The following is a 19,454-nucleotide window of genomic DNA, read 5'->3' as shown; positions in this document are numbered from 1 at the left end:
ATAAATAATTAATTTTATATTTTTCATCAATTTAAAATTTTAGATAGATGGTGATTTTACATATCATCATAATAGAGATATTGAAGTTGAATATTAACTTTATATTATATTATATTTAATTAAATATTACACAAATATAATCCACACGTCAGTTTAATCGTGTGCAAAACATGAGCTCAAATTCAAAGGATCAAGTTGAGGTAGGAAGCATTATCTTTTGAAAATGATAGTTACAGATATGAATTTAGTGTTGTATAATCATTTTAAAAAAAATAAATACGAGATTCACATGAAAAAAATTAATTTTTTTATAATAGATTTTATTCTTCTTCAAAATGATTGTACAATATTTATGTATTTTATGACTATATATAACACTACTCGATTGGAGTAACTACTAATTATTATTATTATTATTATTGTGCGGAAGTTTTAAAAAAGATGGCAGATGCAAGTTGATACGCAACTGTACAATTCTCTCTGATTCTGTGATAGCATATATTGTCCGGTGTAGGAGGACCATTGAAGGAGCTTTCTTTTGCTTTACAGCTGCGATATGAAATGCCAGCTTTTCTGTTCGGAGTATTTAAGGTGTATGACTATGACCTACATGAACTTGGTGGTTCCATCGTTGTTTGCCTCCTACCATGGTTCTACTCTCCAACCATTTTGTATGATAAGATTAGATGTATGTTATAATGAACAGGAAACCATTTTGTGTAGCAAATGTTCATTGCCACAAGACGAGTAAGAGGCACCAAATGGGTCGATAAAATGTGTTTTCATATTTTACATGTATCAGCTACGTTTAAAATACCTTATGTTATTAGGTTTTCTTCAATCTTTATGGATCAAACAATTTCTATAATTCGAAGAGAGATACGTATAAGTGTCACTTTATTAAATACTACTCGGGAGCAATGTAGGCCTCAACATTACAACAGTAACTCTACATATTATATCTGATTTAAGTTCTCTAAAGATTTCATTAAAACTTTAAAGTCTAGAGTGGGATAGAGATAGACACATCAAATTAATCTCCTAATATTTATTGAGTAATCATTAATGTTATGGAGCTAGTTTATGTATATTTCTCTCACACTCTATATCTTAGGATACGAATTCTAAAAAATCAAAATCTTATCCCTTTCCAAATTACAGAAAGTATTTTTATCAGAAAATTAATCAAACTGATACCTTAGAGATTTACAATTTAAGTACCACCCCGTGAGTGAGAGTTATTGACAGATTTCCGTTGGCATTTCCTGGTTTCTATCCGCGAGCTCAAGGCTAAGGTTTTTGGCATAGACTCGTTCGAATGGTTCAGCAAGCTGTCCGGTAGACACTACAGTCCCGGAACCAAGAATCCAAGAGCAAGTTCAACCAGCTATGTGCATGTTTTCAAATTACTCCATTGATCCAACTGATACAAGATAATCTCCAAAGATGGAACTCACAGGGCTGCAATAGTCCCAATATACTCCGGAAACCAAAAATGTTAATAATCGACAGCAGATCGATCGATCACCGCGAATTACAGAATGATTTGATAAAATGATTTGGATGAAATAAATCACGCCCACCTAATCGTATAAAGTTCAAAGCTATCTCTCCCTTAACATGCCACTGGGAATTATTGCGGAATCATTGCTTTATAAAATGCCTGGCATAACAGCAAGGCCGGTGCCACTTGGAGCAACGTACAAATACAACATTGGTAACGAAAACGAAAGGGCAAAATTTAGGTCTCTCTCAAGAGTGGGCAGAAAGACTACGCCGGCCATAAAATATTACTCATCTAAATCTGGCTGGCAAACTTGATTCCCTTCTCGATAGATGCCTCGAGTTCAGGTTTCAGGGCTTTTAAGTTTTCTTTTTCATAGTCAGAGAGGTGTCCCAGCTCCAGAACCTCTTCCACGCCATTCTTTCCAAGCCGCACCTGCAAAATGGAAAACGGTTTTAGTACTGATGACCGGTAAAGCAAGAATATCATTTCCATTATCAACTAGCCCAAGATACAAACATTATGCTGGCCAAATAATGTACATGTGAATGACTTATCAGCCATTCATGTGGCATTATATTAGTGACTGATTTCCAACAAACAAAAAGCGGGATCTTCATAACTCAATAAAAGGTGGGAGATCATAATCAGGAAGCAGCTCAGTCCTCAGAAGTTGATATCACTCGAAAGTGGTGGTTTTTGTAACTTTTTTCCAAGTAAAATGAGTCCGTTTCGAGTCTACAATTCAACCAACACACTGCTTATTACCACCCCACACCACCCCCCTCCCAAAAAAATAAATAAATAAATAAATAAATTTGACAAGTTAACAAAATTTATTGATCAAAGAATAAGGCAAAGCCCGATACAAATACAAGAACAACTATATGCCCTAATACAAGAACAACTATATGCCCAAAAAAAATTTGATCACAGCAATAATAATCTAATCAACCATGAACAGCGCCATTGCACTAACAAGCAACATAAGTTAGAAATCAAAGGTCAAAAAACTCATGACAAGTGCGCGACATACTAAAAAAAAAAAGCTAAGACATATTAAGCAAAGATCTTTCTGCAAAAATCATCAAATGAGTTCGGGCCAATCACCTTAGAAGCAAAGAAAGGAAGCTCAGTGACTGTTGATTGAACAAATGAACATTCCACTACATCTGGAACCCCATTAAGTCCCTTCAGGCAAGCATCAGCAAATAAGGCTCCAGCATAGCTACAAGAAATGGGCAATTAGTTCAGAAAAAGAGTTTCCTTTTATCTCTCCAATACAACAAAAATAACAGGTATATGTGATGGAATTACAAAATCAGGAAACAACGAAAAGATTGGGAACGACAAGTGGGACACAATGCATATATTCTGGCCAAATGAAGTAAAAAATCTCATAGGATACAGATCCTAGAACCAGAATCCAAATTCTTGCATCCATTTACCCATGAAAAAGATTTATATGAACGTGTTCCAAAAGTATCCATCCATAGTAATTGACATCCAAAATGATATGATCTGAGAGTTGAAACTGTCACAGTTTCTGTCAATATTTTATGTATCAATATATTCCCTTCACGTTAATCTAAAAAGTCGAGTGGCCATAATTTCCAAGGAGGAATCTCACGGTGTTTGAGAAATAAACCTGAGTATTAATGTATCAACAGAAAATGCCTACTTACGCCATTGACAATGTTGCAGATCCCTTTCCAGCCTTTGCTTCCACAACTTCAGTGCCTCCATCCTGAGTTCTCTTTGTAAGAGCCTTGATATCTTCATCTGAAAAATTTGCTTTGGGTGTGGCCTATCAAGCATACAACTCTGAATTAGCCAAGTCCTCATCAACAAGAGGGAAGCGAACTATATTTTACATGAAAACAATACCTTTTTATGAGTAGGAAAGCAATACTACATTATATTCAATGAGATACAGCTCAATATGAGAGATCATGATAGGAGGTTGAGGGGCAAAAGAATTACTTGAGAAAATAGTGGGAGAATAGTTATACCAGCATGGCCACCAACAACTGGTACGTTAACCTCTGCAAACAAATGCACAAAACTCAGTTCAACCTGAAAATTGTCTACAATGACTTTTCCTTGAACATTGTGGCACCTTTGCGAGTAGGGAAAAAAATTGAAAGACAAGAAATTAAGAGCCAGAACTCAACTATTAAATATCAAATATCATGTTTAAGACCCACTAGAAAATGAAATTCTCAATTGATCCGAGCTTTATATAAGCATCTGAGCCTATAAAAGCATCTTGCCTTGTTCGATTGTGTTCTAATTGTTTACAAAACCAGAAAGAAAATACACTGTAAATTAGTCATCCTTTCATTGATATGTATTATTTTAGAAACCAAACATAGAGTTACTACAAACTAAAAGGACTATTTCCAGTAGTAGGCCATTGACATACCTGCAACATTCAGGTTTGCCTTTCCAGCATAGAATGTCTTAGCCCTAACCACATCAAGGGTAGTCACACCAAACAACCTCTTCTCATCATATGTTCCTGCTTTCTTGAAAACCTCAGCAGCAATAGGAACCGTTGAGTTCACAGGGTTGCTTATCATGTTAACTAGAGCCTGATCCCACAAAACATTCACCAAACAATCATGGAAAAAACATGTCATCAGAAGCCCACAACAGAGAAAACAATAAATAGAAAAAATTTACCATGCAGGATATTTCAATGCCTTCTAGAACACAAAAGGCGCCAGGATCTACATAATATTCACTCAATGTTGCATCATAAAAAGTGTTGATTTTTTAAGAAGTTGAGTGCCAAATATGAACAGGTTTCCGTCTCTTTTCAAAGACTCAATTGAAAGCAATTATTTTCAAAGCCAAATACCAATTTTGAAAAATAAATTGAAAAGAGCAGAGAATATATACAGAGACTCACGTTAGGGCAGTACTTTGCGATGGCAGTGCAGAGAGATTTGACGATGCCTGCATTAATATTGAAGAGATCGTCACGGGTCATACCAGGCTTTCTGGGCACACCGGCCGGGATGATAACAACATCCGATCCCTCCAAAGCTTTACCCAGCTGATCTTCACCCGCGTACCCAGCCACCTAAAACAAAGGCACAGAGATAAACTCATTGAGATAGACCTAGTGCCATAGTCTATAAAGTATAAATACTTATATACACAAACAATCCAAAATTAAAAGGAGGTGGAAACCGAAAGAACCAAATAGTCAACAATTGATAAAAAATTGATAGTCAACTCAGGCTTTTCTCTTCCCTTCTGCGTGTCTAACAATATGGAAAAATTAATTGAGTTGAACATAAAAAAAGGAAAGAAAGAAAATCGACAGAGGCAGATGTACATGGACACCTCCATGTATCCTTCTACAAATACAGTGGCTCTACCGTTAATTCTACCCACAACTGTCAATACCAGCCCAATTTAGAATACAGTTTTACATGAAATACATGGGAGGCCTATTTCCAAATACTCTCTCACACACGAAAACACGAATACAAAGTCTGATCAAAATCTGAGACAAGGATGAGCCCCGGAAATGAAAACAAATATCATAGTCAAATCAACGACAAACATCGATGAAAGCCAGAGAGAGAGAGATAAGTGTGCGCGTGTAGACCTCGGATCTGGTGTTGATGTGGCTGACATCAGCGGCGACACCTGGGGTACCGGCGATATCGTAGAGGGCGAGCTTGGAGACGAGAGGGTTCATCTTCATTAGCAAAGCCAGGGGCTGCCCGATCCCGCCGGCGGCGCCAAGGACGGCGACCTTGCGCTCGGGACCGGAATCGACAGAGTAGTTACGGCATGGGATGCGAGAAGAGGAGCTTGCGCTGCTTCTGGCTATGGCAGATTGTACGGATCTGAACATCGAAGGCCTCATTTTTCACGAGAGAGAGAGAGCTGAGGCTGAGGAAACGATGGCCTAGGAAGTGGCGTGGGATTTCACTATTTGAGTCTCTCGAGGAGTCCGTCCTTGCGCTGGACGGTATTTTTGTAAAATTACGTTATTTTTATAAGATATTTTATAAAAATATTTTTTATTTAAAATATAATTACATAAAATATTATAAAAAAAAGTAAATATATAAATAAAAATGGTACGATTCAACAAATAGACCATTTTTATAACATTACTTAATAAAATACTAACATAAATATTTTCACAAATACAAAACAAACCTTTTCGTCCATAGCATAATTTTTAGTTTGGTCAGCACATCTGATCGAAGTTAGACCCCTACACAAAGCTTGGTCGCGATCATGTATTTTTTGGCAAAGGAAAAAATAATTGGTTAAAATACCATATATATTTTTATTTCCAATTGATGAGGTCAACTTTAAATAAATTTTATACACCAGCGTATATGATTAAGAACAAAGAGTCAGATTTTTCACTTTGAAGAGGAAGAGCACTGATAATAGACTCAACAAAGTTATATTTTGGTTAAAATTTAACTAAATTGCATAAAAATTTACTATAATAAACTCAACAAAATTATAATATTTTTAACTTTGATAATTTTCACTAACCAAATCTGTAGTCTAAATTGTTAGTCAAATATTATTTTGACATAAAAAATTTTCTATCCCGCGTGCTATTCGTTTTACACTAGCTCACAATAGAAAATTCTTCTTTACCTCAAAGCACAAAGCACCCAAATCTCAAACTCAACTATAGAAAGCGACCAGTCTCTATCAGTCATCATTTCAATAACGTGACATCATATTGCAGTTGATGCCAATATTTTCTTTTAAAATCTAATATTAATGTTAAAAATTAATGTATTATTTTCGAATAAATATTCAAATTATAATTAAAATTAAAATAAATAAAAATGTCAAAATAAATATCTTAATAAAATAATGATAGATTTATAGAGTATTATTTAGTATTGTTGAAAAGTGACTAGCTAAATTTATAAAAGTGAATTCTGTGATCAAATTTTGGCCAAACTTTGTGAGTCCACTACTAATACTCTAAAAATCCCGTACATTTGGATTCTAATGACAGGCTTTAAAGAGATGATGAACATTTCTAGTAACAATAAGAGCAACATCCGCCATTACTGATATCTTTCTTATTATTAATTAGCAAAAGGGTAGAATTACTAATGGAGATTTTACCATTCAATCTTTAAGAGCTAAATCACTCATCATAACTATCCGCACAGTGGCCAGTCTCCAACACGTTCATTAGCAATCTTGAAGATGGAACTTCCACAATGATTATTTACGCAAAGTGGGCAATCTCCAACACGTTCATAAGCAAGTCCAGGAGGGGGCTCTCTAAGCAGTCCAATGGCAGCTATATGCACAGGTTTCTTGTTTACCTACAGAAGCTCCCAGTCGGAATCGCATTCCTGCTTTACTTGCAAATTGTTCATATCCAAGGGATTGGCAGGGATAGATTCTGTTCTGTTTTTGCTAGAGCCCATATCGACCTCTCCATGCCAAAAAGCTAGCAGTTCATATTCCTGTGCCACTCTCTTTTTTGAAGCAAATGCATCTTGAATCATTTTCTGAATTTTCTTTTTCTTTTTTTTTTTTTTTTGGGGGGGGGGGGGTTTCAGAGGAAAAAAAGAAGAATCCGTTGCCGAACTTTCATGATGAAATTTAAAAAACGAAAAAAAAAAAAAAGACAAGGAGAGAGAAGAGAGTACCCTGAATGATCTGAGCTTGCGGGTTCGGCGAGAGAGTATAAAGTTCACTAGGTTCTACGATGACACAGCTTTCATCGAGACTCACCTCATCACGCAATTCAATGGTTTCCATGCCCGGATCATTAATATCATTGTTCATGTCCTATGAATGTCCTGTAAAACCTTTATTAGTATAACTGATCAGTTGACACCAAAACACATCATAGATGCAGGGATCATCGGCTATAATTCCCATATTATCAGTTCCTTCAGCAATCATTAACACCATCATTAGATTTATAATTAAAACAACCACATAGCATCGGCAAAAAGGCTTATGAGCTCTTGCTCAAATGGCACCAACTCCTCCCATGAGAATGGGATGAAAGGTAAGGTCACACACAGGCATGTGTGACTAAACGATAAAAAAAACAAACGAGAAAAAATAAACCCAACTAACGGAAGGGTTGAGGGAAGGAAAAGAGCACATCAAAGTCTCACCTTGAGAAGACTCCCAGATGTGAATATGCCTATTTCCAGATGATTCAGTCACAGAGAGAATTTTCTTAGAACTGGAAGTGTCTTCCTCTGCAAAATATTAAGTGATTCCAACTGTAACGGGGAATAAAAAAAACAACTTACAATGTAAGAAGGAAAAATACCAACCAATGGAATCTGATGGTAGGACACTGCTGGAGGAAGCAAGCCCTGGCTCATGCGCCTCGTTCTCAGAGGAGATAATTGGGGTTGGTGTAGAAGAGTGGAGCTTGTTGAAACTATGACAAATACAATCCCCAGGATTATTACAAGACTCCGCTAAGAGGGAACTTCCGGGGCACACGAGTCTCATCTCGGCAATAATTTCCTCACCAGATACGACTGAAAAAGGTAATTTAGAAGGAATAATACTCGAGACATCAGAAACACTCTCACTGACATCGGTGAAGCTATCAGTAATTGTTCCCCTTTTTGGTGGGGATTGGAACTCCACACAATGAAATGAAGGATGCAGGTGAAACCTCAGAGAGGACTCTAGATGAATTTTCATGACTACATACATTGAACTCACCGGACAATGATGCATCAAAGGGTTCTTTATCACCTGGAGAAAAAAACTCCAACATCTCAGCGGTGGACTCCTCAGTGGCGTTTTCTTCAGCATTCACATTTGGGTTTTCATCCATCAAAATATCATCAACCTTTTGCAAAGGCAAGACAGTCTCTGCCTCCTCAAGGGAATGTACAGAAGTTGGAATAATTTGATTTACTGGCAGCAGGTTCTTGACATGATCATCTGCATTGGGCTCCACATGTGACTGCTTCATGACAGCCTCTCCATGTTTTTTCTCATCACCTATCATTGACTGCAAATAGGTACTGATTGCAGCATTGCTTTTCAGAACCACAGCTTGTGCTTCACGCTTTATGGGATCCACTAAAGGAGGAAGTACATCTTCGACAACATCAGAACAGAACTTCTTCACACTGCCACCCATACTGTGCAACTGGTTTTCAACATAATTTATTGCATCCTACACAGAAAATCAAGTTTATGAGAGGAAATGTCTGCTGAAGTAAAAAACTTAGCTGCAATTTAACTTTGAAGATTGCCCTCAATTCAATCCTTTTCTTTTGTTAAGATCAGTTGAACCAGATTATGTGTCTCTAACAAAGAGTATACTTTCTCACAAACATGCCTGCCCAACAATATTCAGTGAAAATGGGAAACAAATGCCTGTATTATGATAGGTTCAATTAATGGGCACTAAAAAAGAAAGGGACGATTTTATGGACAGAGCATATAAAATTAAAGATACCTGGCTCACAATATTATCCACCTCTTGGCACATATCTTCAAGCTTCTGGAAAATACCTCCGACCCAGGTTATACGTTTATGTTCCAGATCCATGATGATTCTGGAACAATGTTGTAGATATGTTAAAGCTCGTAAGAGGTCCAAGGAATTATTCTTATTCCATGATGATAAACCTTAGGTGCAGACTTTCAAATAAACTGTATGGAAGTTCGTCTCCCATAAAACGACTACTTAAATAGAACATTTCTTAAAAACTGAAAAAAGATGTGCAGAACAAGAAGATTTTCCAGATTCCTCATGATGCAGAAATAGGCATTTAGGACTAATCTAGTGCAATATGTTCAAAATATAATTAGGTGGAAAGGAGTCATACAAAGGCCAACTAACGGAATAAATAAAAGTTTTTTACGGGGATCCTAGAGTGTGGGTTCCTCTCCTCGTCCTTTTTTCAGTACTTATCATCCGTAGAAACAGTTTTGATCTAAATTTCAATTCTTCCTCATTTTAACAGTTAGTATATTTTTTCCATGGAGCTAAGGCCAAGATGCTAGTAATAATGGAAGCAGCAGAAACCAATTTCTTTTGATAAGGGAAGCGGCAGAAAAAAAATGGACTATTGTAAGTTATTTGCACCAAAATAAGTGAAGCAATATTAAAAGGAATGCAGTGTATATCGCACAATTAATTAAACAGGAGCAAACCCACGTTAAAAATCTGATGCACCTGACGGTACGCAGCATATAGTATTAATATACAGCAGAAAGTGCATATCAAAGGCAACATATACTTCCACAATAAATCTCGAAGAATTGGTTGCGGATTTCAGAAAAAGAGACATCATGATATCAGCTCATAAAACGGGGAAGAAGCAGACAAAAAAATAACAAGTGCGGAAGCAATCAGAACAAGCTAAGAATGATAAGAAAAACACTTAAAAAGATAATATACTCTCTTTTCCATCATCAAACGATGGAGCACTGACATCAAAATTCTTGGAAGAGAAATTCTTCAGGAAAAATCCCCCTTTTCTGTATAAAATAGCATTTCAAAGCCACAATGGAAGTATGCAATAAAAAACCTCTCTTGTTTTACATTCAAATCCTTGTTATATCAAGATTCAAATCGACGGATCAACCCTCATAAAGAAGTTTCAAACTTTTGGCAGTAGGCAGGCCATATATTTACGTACTCGAGTTTTACTTTTTTCACGATTAAAGCTGTGAGCATGAGCAGTAATTAACGTTCTTTTTTTACAGGTAAACAGAAATTAAAGGGTGAGAAAAGCTCGAAAAAACCGACACGCCAGATAGGGGTCGAACCCATGAGCAGTAAATAACTTTCAAAATAATTTTCAAGCTTCGCCTAGAACTCAAGTTGCCAATTTGGTACCCATTTACAAAGCATGGGATTTTGGAATCTCGGAAATTAATTATAATCACATATTCCCTAATAGTCAAATCAAATTAATCCCAACGCCTAACGCACACTGTGATCCCATCAGCAAAAAAACCCAGAGTTAGAAGTGAAAATAGAGACCATATAAAACACATGGTACGTGCGTGAATACACATGCATACATACAATCAGATATACATACAGACATACACGTATATATGCGTATACAGATAACTTAAAACTCGAGGCTCCGGGCTTGTACCCACGTTTCGCTGTGTTTCCAAAGAGTTCTTAACATGAACGATAAAAAAAATCAATATATGACTTCAAATTTCCACGGACTTAGTCACAGCATAATTTAACAGTATATATTAAAGCATAAACCCTACGAACTGAGAGGAAACAAAAAAAAAAGCCCTAATAAATTCAGCGCAGAAAACGTAAAGAAGATGATAAAGAGAAAGGAGGAGCCGATTACCGGTAGCCTGTTGCAGCCAGTGATCGTCGGTGAGTGCAACCAGCGAACTTAATAAAGCTCTTTTTTTTTTTTTTAGCAAGGACTGGTGAGTGATGAGTTCCGTAGGCCAGGTTTTTTTACGGTTATAGAGTGGGTTAGTAACTCTGAGAGAAGTAGACATCAAGTCAAACTCGGAAGGTGGATTAGGACTGGCGTCATTTCCGTCCCCTTTTTTTCGTTTTCTCCGAATCCATTTCATTATTTATTCGTACGAAACTTAAATATCATTGGTAAAATGTTATTTGCCGTTATAATTTTATTTATATAATTTGATGTGTCATCGAAAATAGTTAAAATTTAAAATTAAAATTAAAAAAATACTGATAAAATGAACTGACATTTTGTATCTATAATATTATGCATAATTATATATACGTGCAGCACCACTCCAGATGCTATTCCCTTTGCTACTAATTAACTGCATGTATCTGACCGAATCAAGCAACACTTTTTTTTAACAGAATTATCATGTGGATCTTATAACATTTAACGGTAATATTTACAGTTACCAGTTTTCTTGCCTAAAGTACTGTAACTAATAATTTACCCTATCCATTTCAATCATTCTGTTATTATGAATATAATAAATAAATAATAATAATAATAATAATAATTCAAAAGTGCAGAATCCCCTTACATTATCGTAACGATTTTACAAAAACAGAGGCTGTGACATTATTGAGAAGTTAAAAAAAAAAAACTGTAAAACGTAACTATCACTAGGCATATACCCTTTTTGTGATCGGGCTTTCGGATGGGTATTGATTCTTGGAATGCTGCATCTACGCTCAAAACTCTACGGCCTTTATTGATGTAAACTTTATCTGAAAGGGTTTTGTTGAAAAAGCAAAAAATAGCAGATGTCCGTTTCAATACATGTGTAATCAATGGTCTACCTAAACGGCATGCGTGGGCACATGTTCCGACTGTGCAGTCACTCTTGTTGGTTCTAGGGACTTGCAGCTTTGCAAGCTTCATTCGAAGAAACTTCAATAGAATCATATTTCAAGCCCCATGCATCGACAGTCTTAACTTTCTCCATTTTCTAGCAATAGATATTCGGTCATCCATCCAGCCTCGTCTCTGATCAATTGCCAGGCCAGACTCCACGGGCACCTAAGCCTCTCTTGTTTGCCTCACACCCCCGCCCAAAAGACCGACACAATTGACACACCAAACAGAAGAACAAGAAATGGAAGAAACAACTAAGAAACGCAAAACTTATAAAAAAGACCAAAAAAATTAAGAAACAGAAACTACTTTTGTGTCAACACGTTCCATGTCACAGATTGCCATGGTATACCTCGGCAATGTCCTAAAGAGTTTAAACGCAATGATATCTACCATGAAATACTAAGCAAGTTCAGTCTATTACGTACTTCTTTTGCAAAAATAAAATTAACGAAGATTATGGATGTGTTTAATTGCACTAAGGTCAAATGCCCATATAATAGGGGTCAACAAGTTCAGATATTCAATAAAAATTAGCACAACGGTAACAAATTCAAAGGGGTAATGTTTCTCCTCTACCTGTTAAATAATAAAAGCATAAACAGTAACAAATTATTGATCGTAAGACAGCGGCGTCAAAATCACACCATTACTCTAAGAAGCACCTCAGTCGTGGTCTGTCTCTTGACAAAATCAGTTCACGACTCGCAAAATGTTAGTAACTCAGGCAAGTTTTGGCAAATCCGAGGCAGGTTATGAGCTCAAAATCTTAAGCACCAAGAAAAGGTGGGAATTGGAACCAACTACAAGTTTATATTTAAGTATGTTCCATACAACTTTACCAATTGGGTCAGCCAACTACAAGGAGAGGGTTGTTTTTTTAATAAGAAAAATAACAAAGGTGGGAAAAAGTCATTATGCAATCATTATATGGTTTTTGGTATGAACAGAAAGTTTCTAGCATATGGTTAGCATGGTTCAGTACCGTGAGATCATGTATGAATAGCAGCCAACACTTCCTCTGCCAATGACCTCGGCAAGTTATAGAAAACAGATTTCAAGAGTGCGACACAAATGGAAGATAATCCAAACTTGGCAAATGCTTAAAATCCAAACTGAGACAAATTCAATATAGAAACTCACTAATGCAAGAACCTTCAGACCCACCGCTAGGAAATAAAAATCCAGGTATGTGACTCCCACCGGCCAGAACAATGTATAACTTAATCAAAAGAAAGTCCTAGGTGCAAATCCAGGTATATGTCACTAAGCTCCATTCTGGCGCGTAATAAGTATCTTGGTAATGTCACTTAGCTGGAAGGCAAAGTGCTCCTCCTTTTGACCTCAAAACTAGGGGTGGGCGGCAGGGCCCAATTCGCCCTCGACATCTGAAGGAGGGGGGGGGATGGGATTGGGACCCAAACTGCTCCCTGGTCCAGGTAGCACCCTACTCAAAACTAGACTATAATGAACTAGTCTATTCGATAGCCCGCTTGGTACACGTCTGGTTAAACTCGAATCAAACTCGACTCGTGAAAAAAAAAAAACTCGATTGTGAAAGCAAATACCCGCTCGATTAATAAATGACACAGACCCGACTAAACTCGACTCGGCTAAGGCTAATTTATGCCCGAATCAACTCTGTAGCTCCACTCGATTAAAGCTAGCTCATTTATATATTGACAAATATATACATATACATTTACATATATGTATGTATTAGCTAATAATATAAGCATAGCACTTTTATAATTAAATATATAATATGTAACCTAATTATTTATGCATCTATATATATTTTTATAAGAACTTATGCATATATATTGAATATGCTTCATAACTATATTTTATAATTTGTACAATAATTAGTCGATAATATTTAATAATTTCATATACTAGTATGTGAGAACCATATATAAAATAGATAAATGCTATCATATTTTGTGTATATATTAATAATTTATGTAGGCATGTAATATATTGCTATTATGGATAAATATCGATTAACTACGTATTAATTATTTATAAATTTTTAAAATCTTATAATTCAATAGAAGTTCTACTTGTTAGTTGTACAAATTCAATATTAGATTTTTATTTATCTAATTTATTAATTATTAGATCTTATTCAAAAAATAAAAATAAATAAACAACTTGAGCCGAGCTCGAGCTCGAATTGAGAGTTTAGCTTACTAAGTCGAGCAAAGACAAAGGTTAAATAAAAATCTCGAACTCAAGTTTTTTGAGTCGAGCCGAGCTTGGTAGACAAAGGCCAGCTCAACTCGGCTAGATTACAGCCCCAAGTCAAAACTATTTACATGTACAAAAGGAGAGGATTCAGGCAAAAACAAAATATGAAAAAAATAAATGGCACAGACAGGTCTAGTTACAAAGTTAAAATCAATTTGCCACTGCTCAGACCACAAGTCCGTAAGCATGCATGTCAAAGCAGATTAATTTGAGGAAGAGTTGACTCGAGGCCTGAAATCACAATGCTATCCAGAACCAAATCACAAGACTGGTCTAGGTAATCACAGAACCAAATCGTAAAACTAGACTCTTATCAGGTCACAACATTCACTAAACAAGCATCAACTATCCCCACGTTGGACAGTCAATGATTGATAAATCCAATAAAAAGGTAACAGAAACAGGCAACCTTCATCTAGCATGGTATAACTTTACAATCAATAGCACAAGTGCATAGAACTACTAACCACTGTCATATATAATGAGCTTGCAGATCCCACAAGGTGATTGAACAACAACTAAAGGGTAACAGACCCAAACAAACTGTATTCCACCAAAAGCAACGTAAATAAGGAAAAATAAAGCACTTCAAGGATAGTTGCAGAGATAAAAGAAAAACCCCAAGAGAGACAGCAGACACCATCGTTCAATATAGTACGGCCAAAACAGCTTGTAGAAGGAGCACTGAAATCCCCACGAGGAAGATCACTACCATACAACAGATCCTATTTCATCAAAACAGATAGTAGGACCATCATCCACAGACTTCTTCACAACGAAACACACCACACGCGTTTTATTTATATGTTATCATCATATACACACAATGCATCCATTAAAACATATTTTAGTAGGATTTATAAGCATTGTAGAGCCTAATTGAAGATATAAGTACTTTTTTATAGGTAATCAAGAAATGTTATTCATGGGAAAAGGAGGCCTGATTGAAGATATAAGTATTATAAGGACAAGGAGGACAAAGCATAATTTCAGTATATTACTAAAACTATATCATTAATTAAAAAACCCAGACAATGCTTCCTGATAGAAGTACATAACTAGTCTAACTCGGATGCTTTTACTACAAACACTCAGAAAATAACCACAGTACAAAAGGTGCAGATGAAGAGGCTGTAAAGGAACGAACAGCTAATACATTCATCAAACTCTGCAATCACGAAACACCAGAACCACATAAAGCATCAGCGCCGAATAAGCTGTCATACACCTGAACCAAACATTCATTGACAACTCAATACATGATTCCACATCCATCATGCCAAGCAGGGATCATTACATTCTAACTCAAAGTGAACAAAAAACAAATATTATACCTTCTTGGGGCACCAGTAAAAGAAACGGCTCATATGTCTTTCCTAACCACAGACAAAAACAAAGATGGGGTGATACAGAGCGCATGACATCTTAAAGAAAAGTACCAGGCAAACAAAGCATCAGGAATCATAAAATCACAAAAAAAAAAAAGGCATATAATAAATCATTCATTGAATCATGATGCTGGAAAAATAAGGGAAGCGCATCACGTGTATAACTGGAAATTTAAAAAGAAAAAAACATGTTAAGTTAGCACCAAGTTATCAGCAAAAGAACAGATATCCATAATTAGATTCATTTGAATCAACACATAATTAGAACCAGAAAGTGTAATTATTCAAAAGGTTTTATGAACATGCCAAGGAAACTAAAAAGTTGCCATTCACATTTGTGCATGTGCCATGACAATAATGGATACTTATTAAACAGAGCACTATGGCTGATAGAAAACCCGTTGACCCAGAAACCCCACCCAACATACACCCTGCTTGCCCTCGCCCTAATATATGCAATTTTATTAAGGCACATTTTAAATGGGCAGAATTACACGCACAAAGCAAGATGAAAACTCAATTCCTCCATGCAATTTGCAGTACATTGTTATCCAAAAGCCCAATAAGCTGCCTAAACATCTTCATTACACACCACCATCATTTTGATCATGCAGATTAGATTGCATTTATAAATGAACAAATATAATTAATCATCACCCAAAAAAGATTGCAAGAACGCATACAAAGTCAAAAACAACCATAACAGACAGAATCACATAAATCAATATTAAAAAATGCCTCATCACTCCAATATTACAACAGATACTTAATACCAAAATGACATTTTGACAAATGGCGAGCTTTCCAAAAGTATAGAAAACAAACAAACGCACAAAGACACAAAAGCGACACACATATACTCACAACGAAATCCCAATAAACAAACCAGAACATACAAAAACCCACAAACAAAATGCAAAGCACGCAAACACCCATTACAAGTCACAAGACGCAATAATACAAAAAGAAAATCAGGCAAAAAACAAAGCATGGCACCAAGTCATTCAAAGCACATATGAATACCAGCACAGCAGATAGTAAAAACAGGAAAGAACCAATTAACAGATAATAAATTACCTCAAAAATAAGGCGGTACATTAGGGTACATTGCTCCACCACCAGGCGGAACCCTTGGCACCGGGGAGTTACCCGCTGGCTGGAGGAGCTGACTTGGATACCCAGCCGATGACGAGAGGCCATAATGCGCACTCTCTGGATACCCACCAGAGGGCATTCCCACCGAACTTGGCGCCAATCTATACAATGCAGAGGATCCACCCACAGCAGCAGCAGCACCGCCCAATCCCCCACTAGTCCCACCAATGCCGCCATACCCACCATACGGCCCACCCAGTCCAGCGCCGTACCCAGCAGTCCCACCAAAAGACGATGGAGCCTGGTTATTAACAGCCGATAACCCCGGTCCACCCAACGAGGACGAGTTCAATGGATGATTCCCCATAGGTGGCGCACCAGTATACGCTCCGTACGTGCCGATTGATCCTGGTCCGCCGTACTGCGACCCTGGAATCGAACCCTGCGTCATACCCATTCCCATACCCATCCCCATCCCCTCATTCCCAGTACCTGAAATCGGGCCCTGAACCCCATCAGGCCCGGCCTGGCCGGGCGGCCCCCCTTGCTTCCCTTTCTTCCCATCCACGTTCGCCAATTTACAATTCAACTGCCTCCCGTCTATCATCTTCACCGGATTTGACAAGGCCGCCTGCGCCCCTCGGCCGTCTTATACACAAACAGCGCGAAACCCTTCGACTTCCCAGTGAACCTGTCGAACCCCAAAGGCCCCTCTTCGATCTCCCCGTATGAACTGAAGTGGGACAACAGCTTATCCGGAGACATTTCGTGCGGCACCTCCCATACGTAGATTTTCCGCATCGTTACATCGGCGGCGTTCGCATTCGCGTTGTTACCAGAGTTCCCCGCCGCCGCGAGCTGCGTAACGGTCACGCGACCATCGATCCGCTTGCTGGGCTCCTTGAGAGCGAGGAGCGCGCCGTCAACGTGCTTGAAAGTGACGAAGCCATAGCCCTTGGACTTGCCGGTCTGCTTGTCGAGAATGACGACGGCCTCCTCGATCTCGCCATAGGAGGAGAAAAGGCTGCGGAGGCCATCCGTATTGGTGTCCCAGCCGAGGCCGCGGACGAAGAGCTTGCGCTGTGAGACGTCGGAGTCGGCGAGGGCTCGGACGCCTTCGAGGACGTCCAAGTGGCGGACCGCGGCGGCCGCCACGATATTGATGAGCTTGTCCTTGTCGATACGGTCGACGATTTTTCGGACGTCTTCTGGGGTCAGTATCGAGAGAGACGGATCGATTTCGGCGGAGACGCCGTTCTCTTCCAGCTTACGCTTCTTTGTTGGGTCCATTGGATGAGAGAGTGAAGCAGCGGAAGAAGAATCTCCAGACTCTGAGGCTAAACCCTAACCCTAAAATCAACTGTAGGGTGAGTGAGGGCTGTGAGGTAACGCACAGCATTTACGTGTGAGGGTAAGTTGTCGCTCTTATAAGGTTCGAGATTGGGTTGGGCCGTTGTGGAAAGAGGTGCTGTAAAATGAGTTAGGTCCACTAGTTGTTAGAGCACTCCAATTGATGTTTTAAAATACAATTTTTTTTAAAATATAAAGAATATTGATCAAAATAAGAATCCGATGGATGTTGTAAATCATCTTTATTTTTCAAGAACTATAGTAATTCAGCTATATTTATAAATTACTGTTCATACATGTAAAATATTTTTAATTATTTCTCTCTCTGAATTTCTTTTTTCCCTTTATTCTAATTCCCTTTCGGCCCCACGAAAGTGTCTTGAAAACTGGAACTAGATTTCTTAATTTTTTCTTCTTTTTTATAAGTAATTTAAAATAAGACATAATTTTTTTTTTTTTTGGTTATATTTTGAATCAATTTTTAGTTTGATTTAAAATAGAATATAATGATATGAGATTGTATGTGAGGAGATATTGTAAATATTAAAGTATATGAAGATATTATTGATAGTTAGAGAAAATATTTGAAATGAATAAAAAATATTAAAAAGTATAATATTTAAATGACATGAAGAAAAAATAGATAAGCTGATGTATGACATATTGTAAAAGTCAGTATGTAAAATAGAAAAAGTAAATTTTGGTGATGTATTTTAAAAGATAGGATGAATTATCCATTATGAGTGCTCTTAGATTTCTTTTTTTAAAAGAAAAAATTAGGTATGTTTGGATCTCAAATTCATTTCAACTTATTATTATAATTTTTTCAAATCTCAAAATAATAATAACATTAAAAAATATATTTTAACAATATTTTATCATCTCAACTCAACTAAGTTTAATATTCAAACGGAGCCTAAAGTTAAAAATTAAGAAATTTTACGTGTCCTATCCAAAGTTTCAAAAATTAAAAAGTACATAGTCATCCTACCGGCTATTACTATTTTTCCTTCTCTTTTTTAAACAATTAGCCAAAAAAATTGAGTTCCGCTATCAAGAATTTAGTATGAAATGATGCAACGATGGATTGATAGGGAAAAAATGTGAACTTGTAACAAATGGCTAATGTATATGATTGCCTGTGAATTTTTTTTTCCTTAAAATGTTATATTCATTGAGCTCTAATTTGCAAATAGGGGTGCTACTTGCTCCTTCGGATGGGCCCTACCCCCTCATGAATAGGGGAGAGAGTTTGGCCCCCAAGCCTCAACCTTGCCTCTATGAGCGAGTGCCCCCATTTGGATGCTAGAGGGCGGGTTGGCTCCTACAACCGTCCTCCCGCCCACCCACGCCAAAACAAAACCCTCTACCGCCCAAAACCTATATAAAAACAAAAACCAAAACCAACCCACTAAGAGAGAGACCTAAGGTTAGGGTCCAGGGTCAACGTCAATATGGAGAGAGAGAGAGAGAGAGAGGAGTGAGAATTTTACAAAAAAAAATAATGTAAAACGACAATATTTTGAAGAGTTATCTTTAAAA

At 37.2% G+C, this 19,454-nt stretch overlaps 3 protein-coding genes across 10 annotated transcripts; all 3 read right to left on the bottom strand.

Moving 5' to 3' along the window:
- Nucleotides 1–1,523: 1,523 nt before the first annotated feature.
- On the bottom strand, nucleotides 1,524–5,479 carry LOC121236794 (malate dehydrogenase, mitochondrial-like). Its single transcript, XM_041133254.1, has 7 exons — nucleotides 5,127–5,479; nucleotides 4,419–4,592; nucleotides 3,930–4,098; nucleotides 3,488–3,549; nucleotides 3,190–3,311; nucleotides 2,615–2,732; nucleotides 1,524–1,939 (listed from the first exon to the last, which is right to left on the bottom strand). Exons 1-7 carry the CDS (start codon nucleotides 5,388–5,390, stop codon nucleotides 1,799–1,801), a joined length of 1,050 nt encoding a protein of 349 aa, XP_040989188.1. The 5' UTR covers nucleotides 5,391–5,479; the 3' UTR covers nucleotides 1,524–1,798.
- Nucleotides 5,480–6,557: 1,078 nt separating this feature from the next.
- Nucleotides 6,558–12,470, bottom strand: LOC121236793. 8 transcript variants are annotated; one of them, XM_041133245.1, is made up of 7 exons: nucleotides 10,840–12,470; nucleotides 8,967–9,066; nucleotides 8,219–8,681; nucleotides 7,816–8,028; nucleotides 7,651–7,737; nucleotides 7,171–7,332; nucleotides 6,558–7,029 (listed from the first exon to the last, which is right to left on the bottom strand). In XM_041133245.1, exons 2-6 carry the CDS (start codon nucleotides 9,057–9,059, stop codon nucleotides 7,313–7,315), a joined length of 876 nt encoding a protein of 291 aa, XP_040989179.1. In that variant the 5' UTR covers nucleotides 9,060–9,066; nucleotides 10,840–12,470; the 3' UTR covers nucleotides 6,558–7,029; nucleotides 7,171–7,312. The 8 variants fall into 8 exon arrangements, with proteins under 8 accessions (XP_040989179.1, XP_040989180.1, XP_040989183.1 ...); XM_041133246.1 differs by having other exon boundaries at nucleotides 6,558–6,996; XM_041133249.1 differs by having other exon boundaries at nucleotides 6,558–6,984.
- Nucleotides 12,471–15,066: 2,596 nt separating this feature from the next.
- Nucleotides 15,067–17,969, bottom strand: LOC121236792 (UBP1-associated protein 2C-like). Its single transcript, XM_041133244.1, is given in 4 exon segments — nucleotides 15,067–15,307; nucleotides 15,414–15,450; nucleotides 16,545–17,198; nucleotides 17,201–17,969. Coding segments are annotated over 2 exon segments (1,305 nt in total). The 5' UTR covers nucleotides 17,853–17,969; the 3' UTR covers nucleotides 15,067–15,307; nucleotides 15,414–15,450; nucleotide 16,545.
- Nucleotides 17,970–19,454: the final 1,485 nt, after the last annotated feature.

Source organism: Juglans microcarpa x Juglans regia, chromosome 6S (genome assembly GCF_004785595.1).
Source record: "Juglans microcarpa x Juglans regia isolate MS1-56 chromosome 6S, Jm3101_v1.0, whole genome shotgun sequence".
Lineage (NCBI taxonomy): Eukaryota > Viridiplantae > Streptophyta > Magnoliopsida > Fagales > Juglandaceae > Juglans > Juglans microcarpa x Juglans regia.
The sequence above is the reverse complement of the archived record's forward strand: the minus strand, read 5'-3'. Positions and strand labels throughout refer to the sequence as shown.

Bases quoted from the DNA above. Each gene is read 5' to 3' on its own strand.
- LOC121236793 (XM_041133245.1), bottom strand. From the start codon at position 9,059: ATGGATCTGGAACATAAACGTATAACCTGGGTCGGAGGTATTTTCCAG. The intron at 7,738-7,815 runs GTTGGTATTTTT...AATATTTTGCAG, and splicing joins CCTACCATCAGATTCCATTG to AGGAAGACACTTCCAGTTCT. The intron at 7,333-7,650 runs GTGAGACTTTGA...ATACTAATAAAG, and splicing joins CATCTGGGAGTCTTCTCAAG to GTTTTACAGGACATTCATAG.
- LOC121236794 (XM_041133254.1), bottom strand. From the start codon at position 5,390: ATGAGGCCTTCGATGTTCAGATCCGTACAATCTGCCATAGCCAGAAGC. The intron at 3,312-3,487 runs GTAATTCTTTTG...TATGCTTGATAG, and splicing joins TTCTCCCACTATTTTCTCAA to GCCACACCCAAAGCAAATTT. The intron at 2,733-3,189 runs GTAAGTAGGCAT...CATTTCTTGTAG, and splicing joins TCTGCAACATTGTCAATGGC to CTATGCTGGAGCCTTATTTG.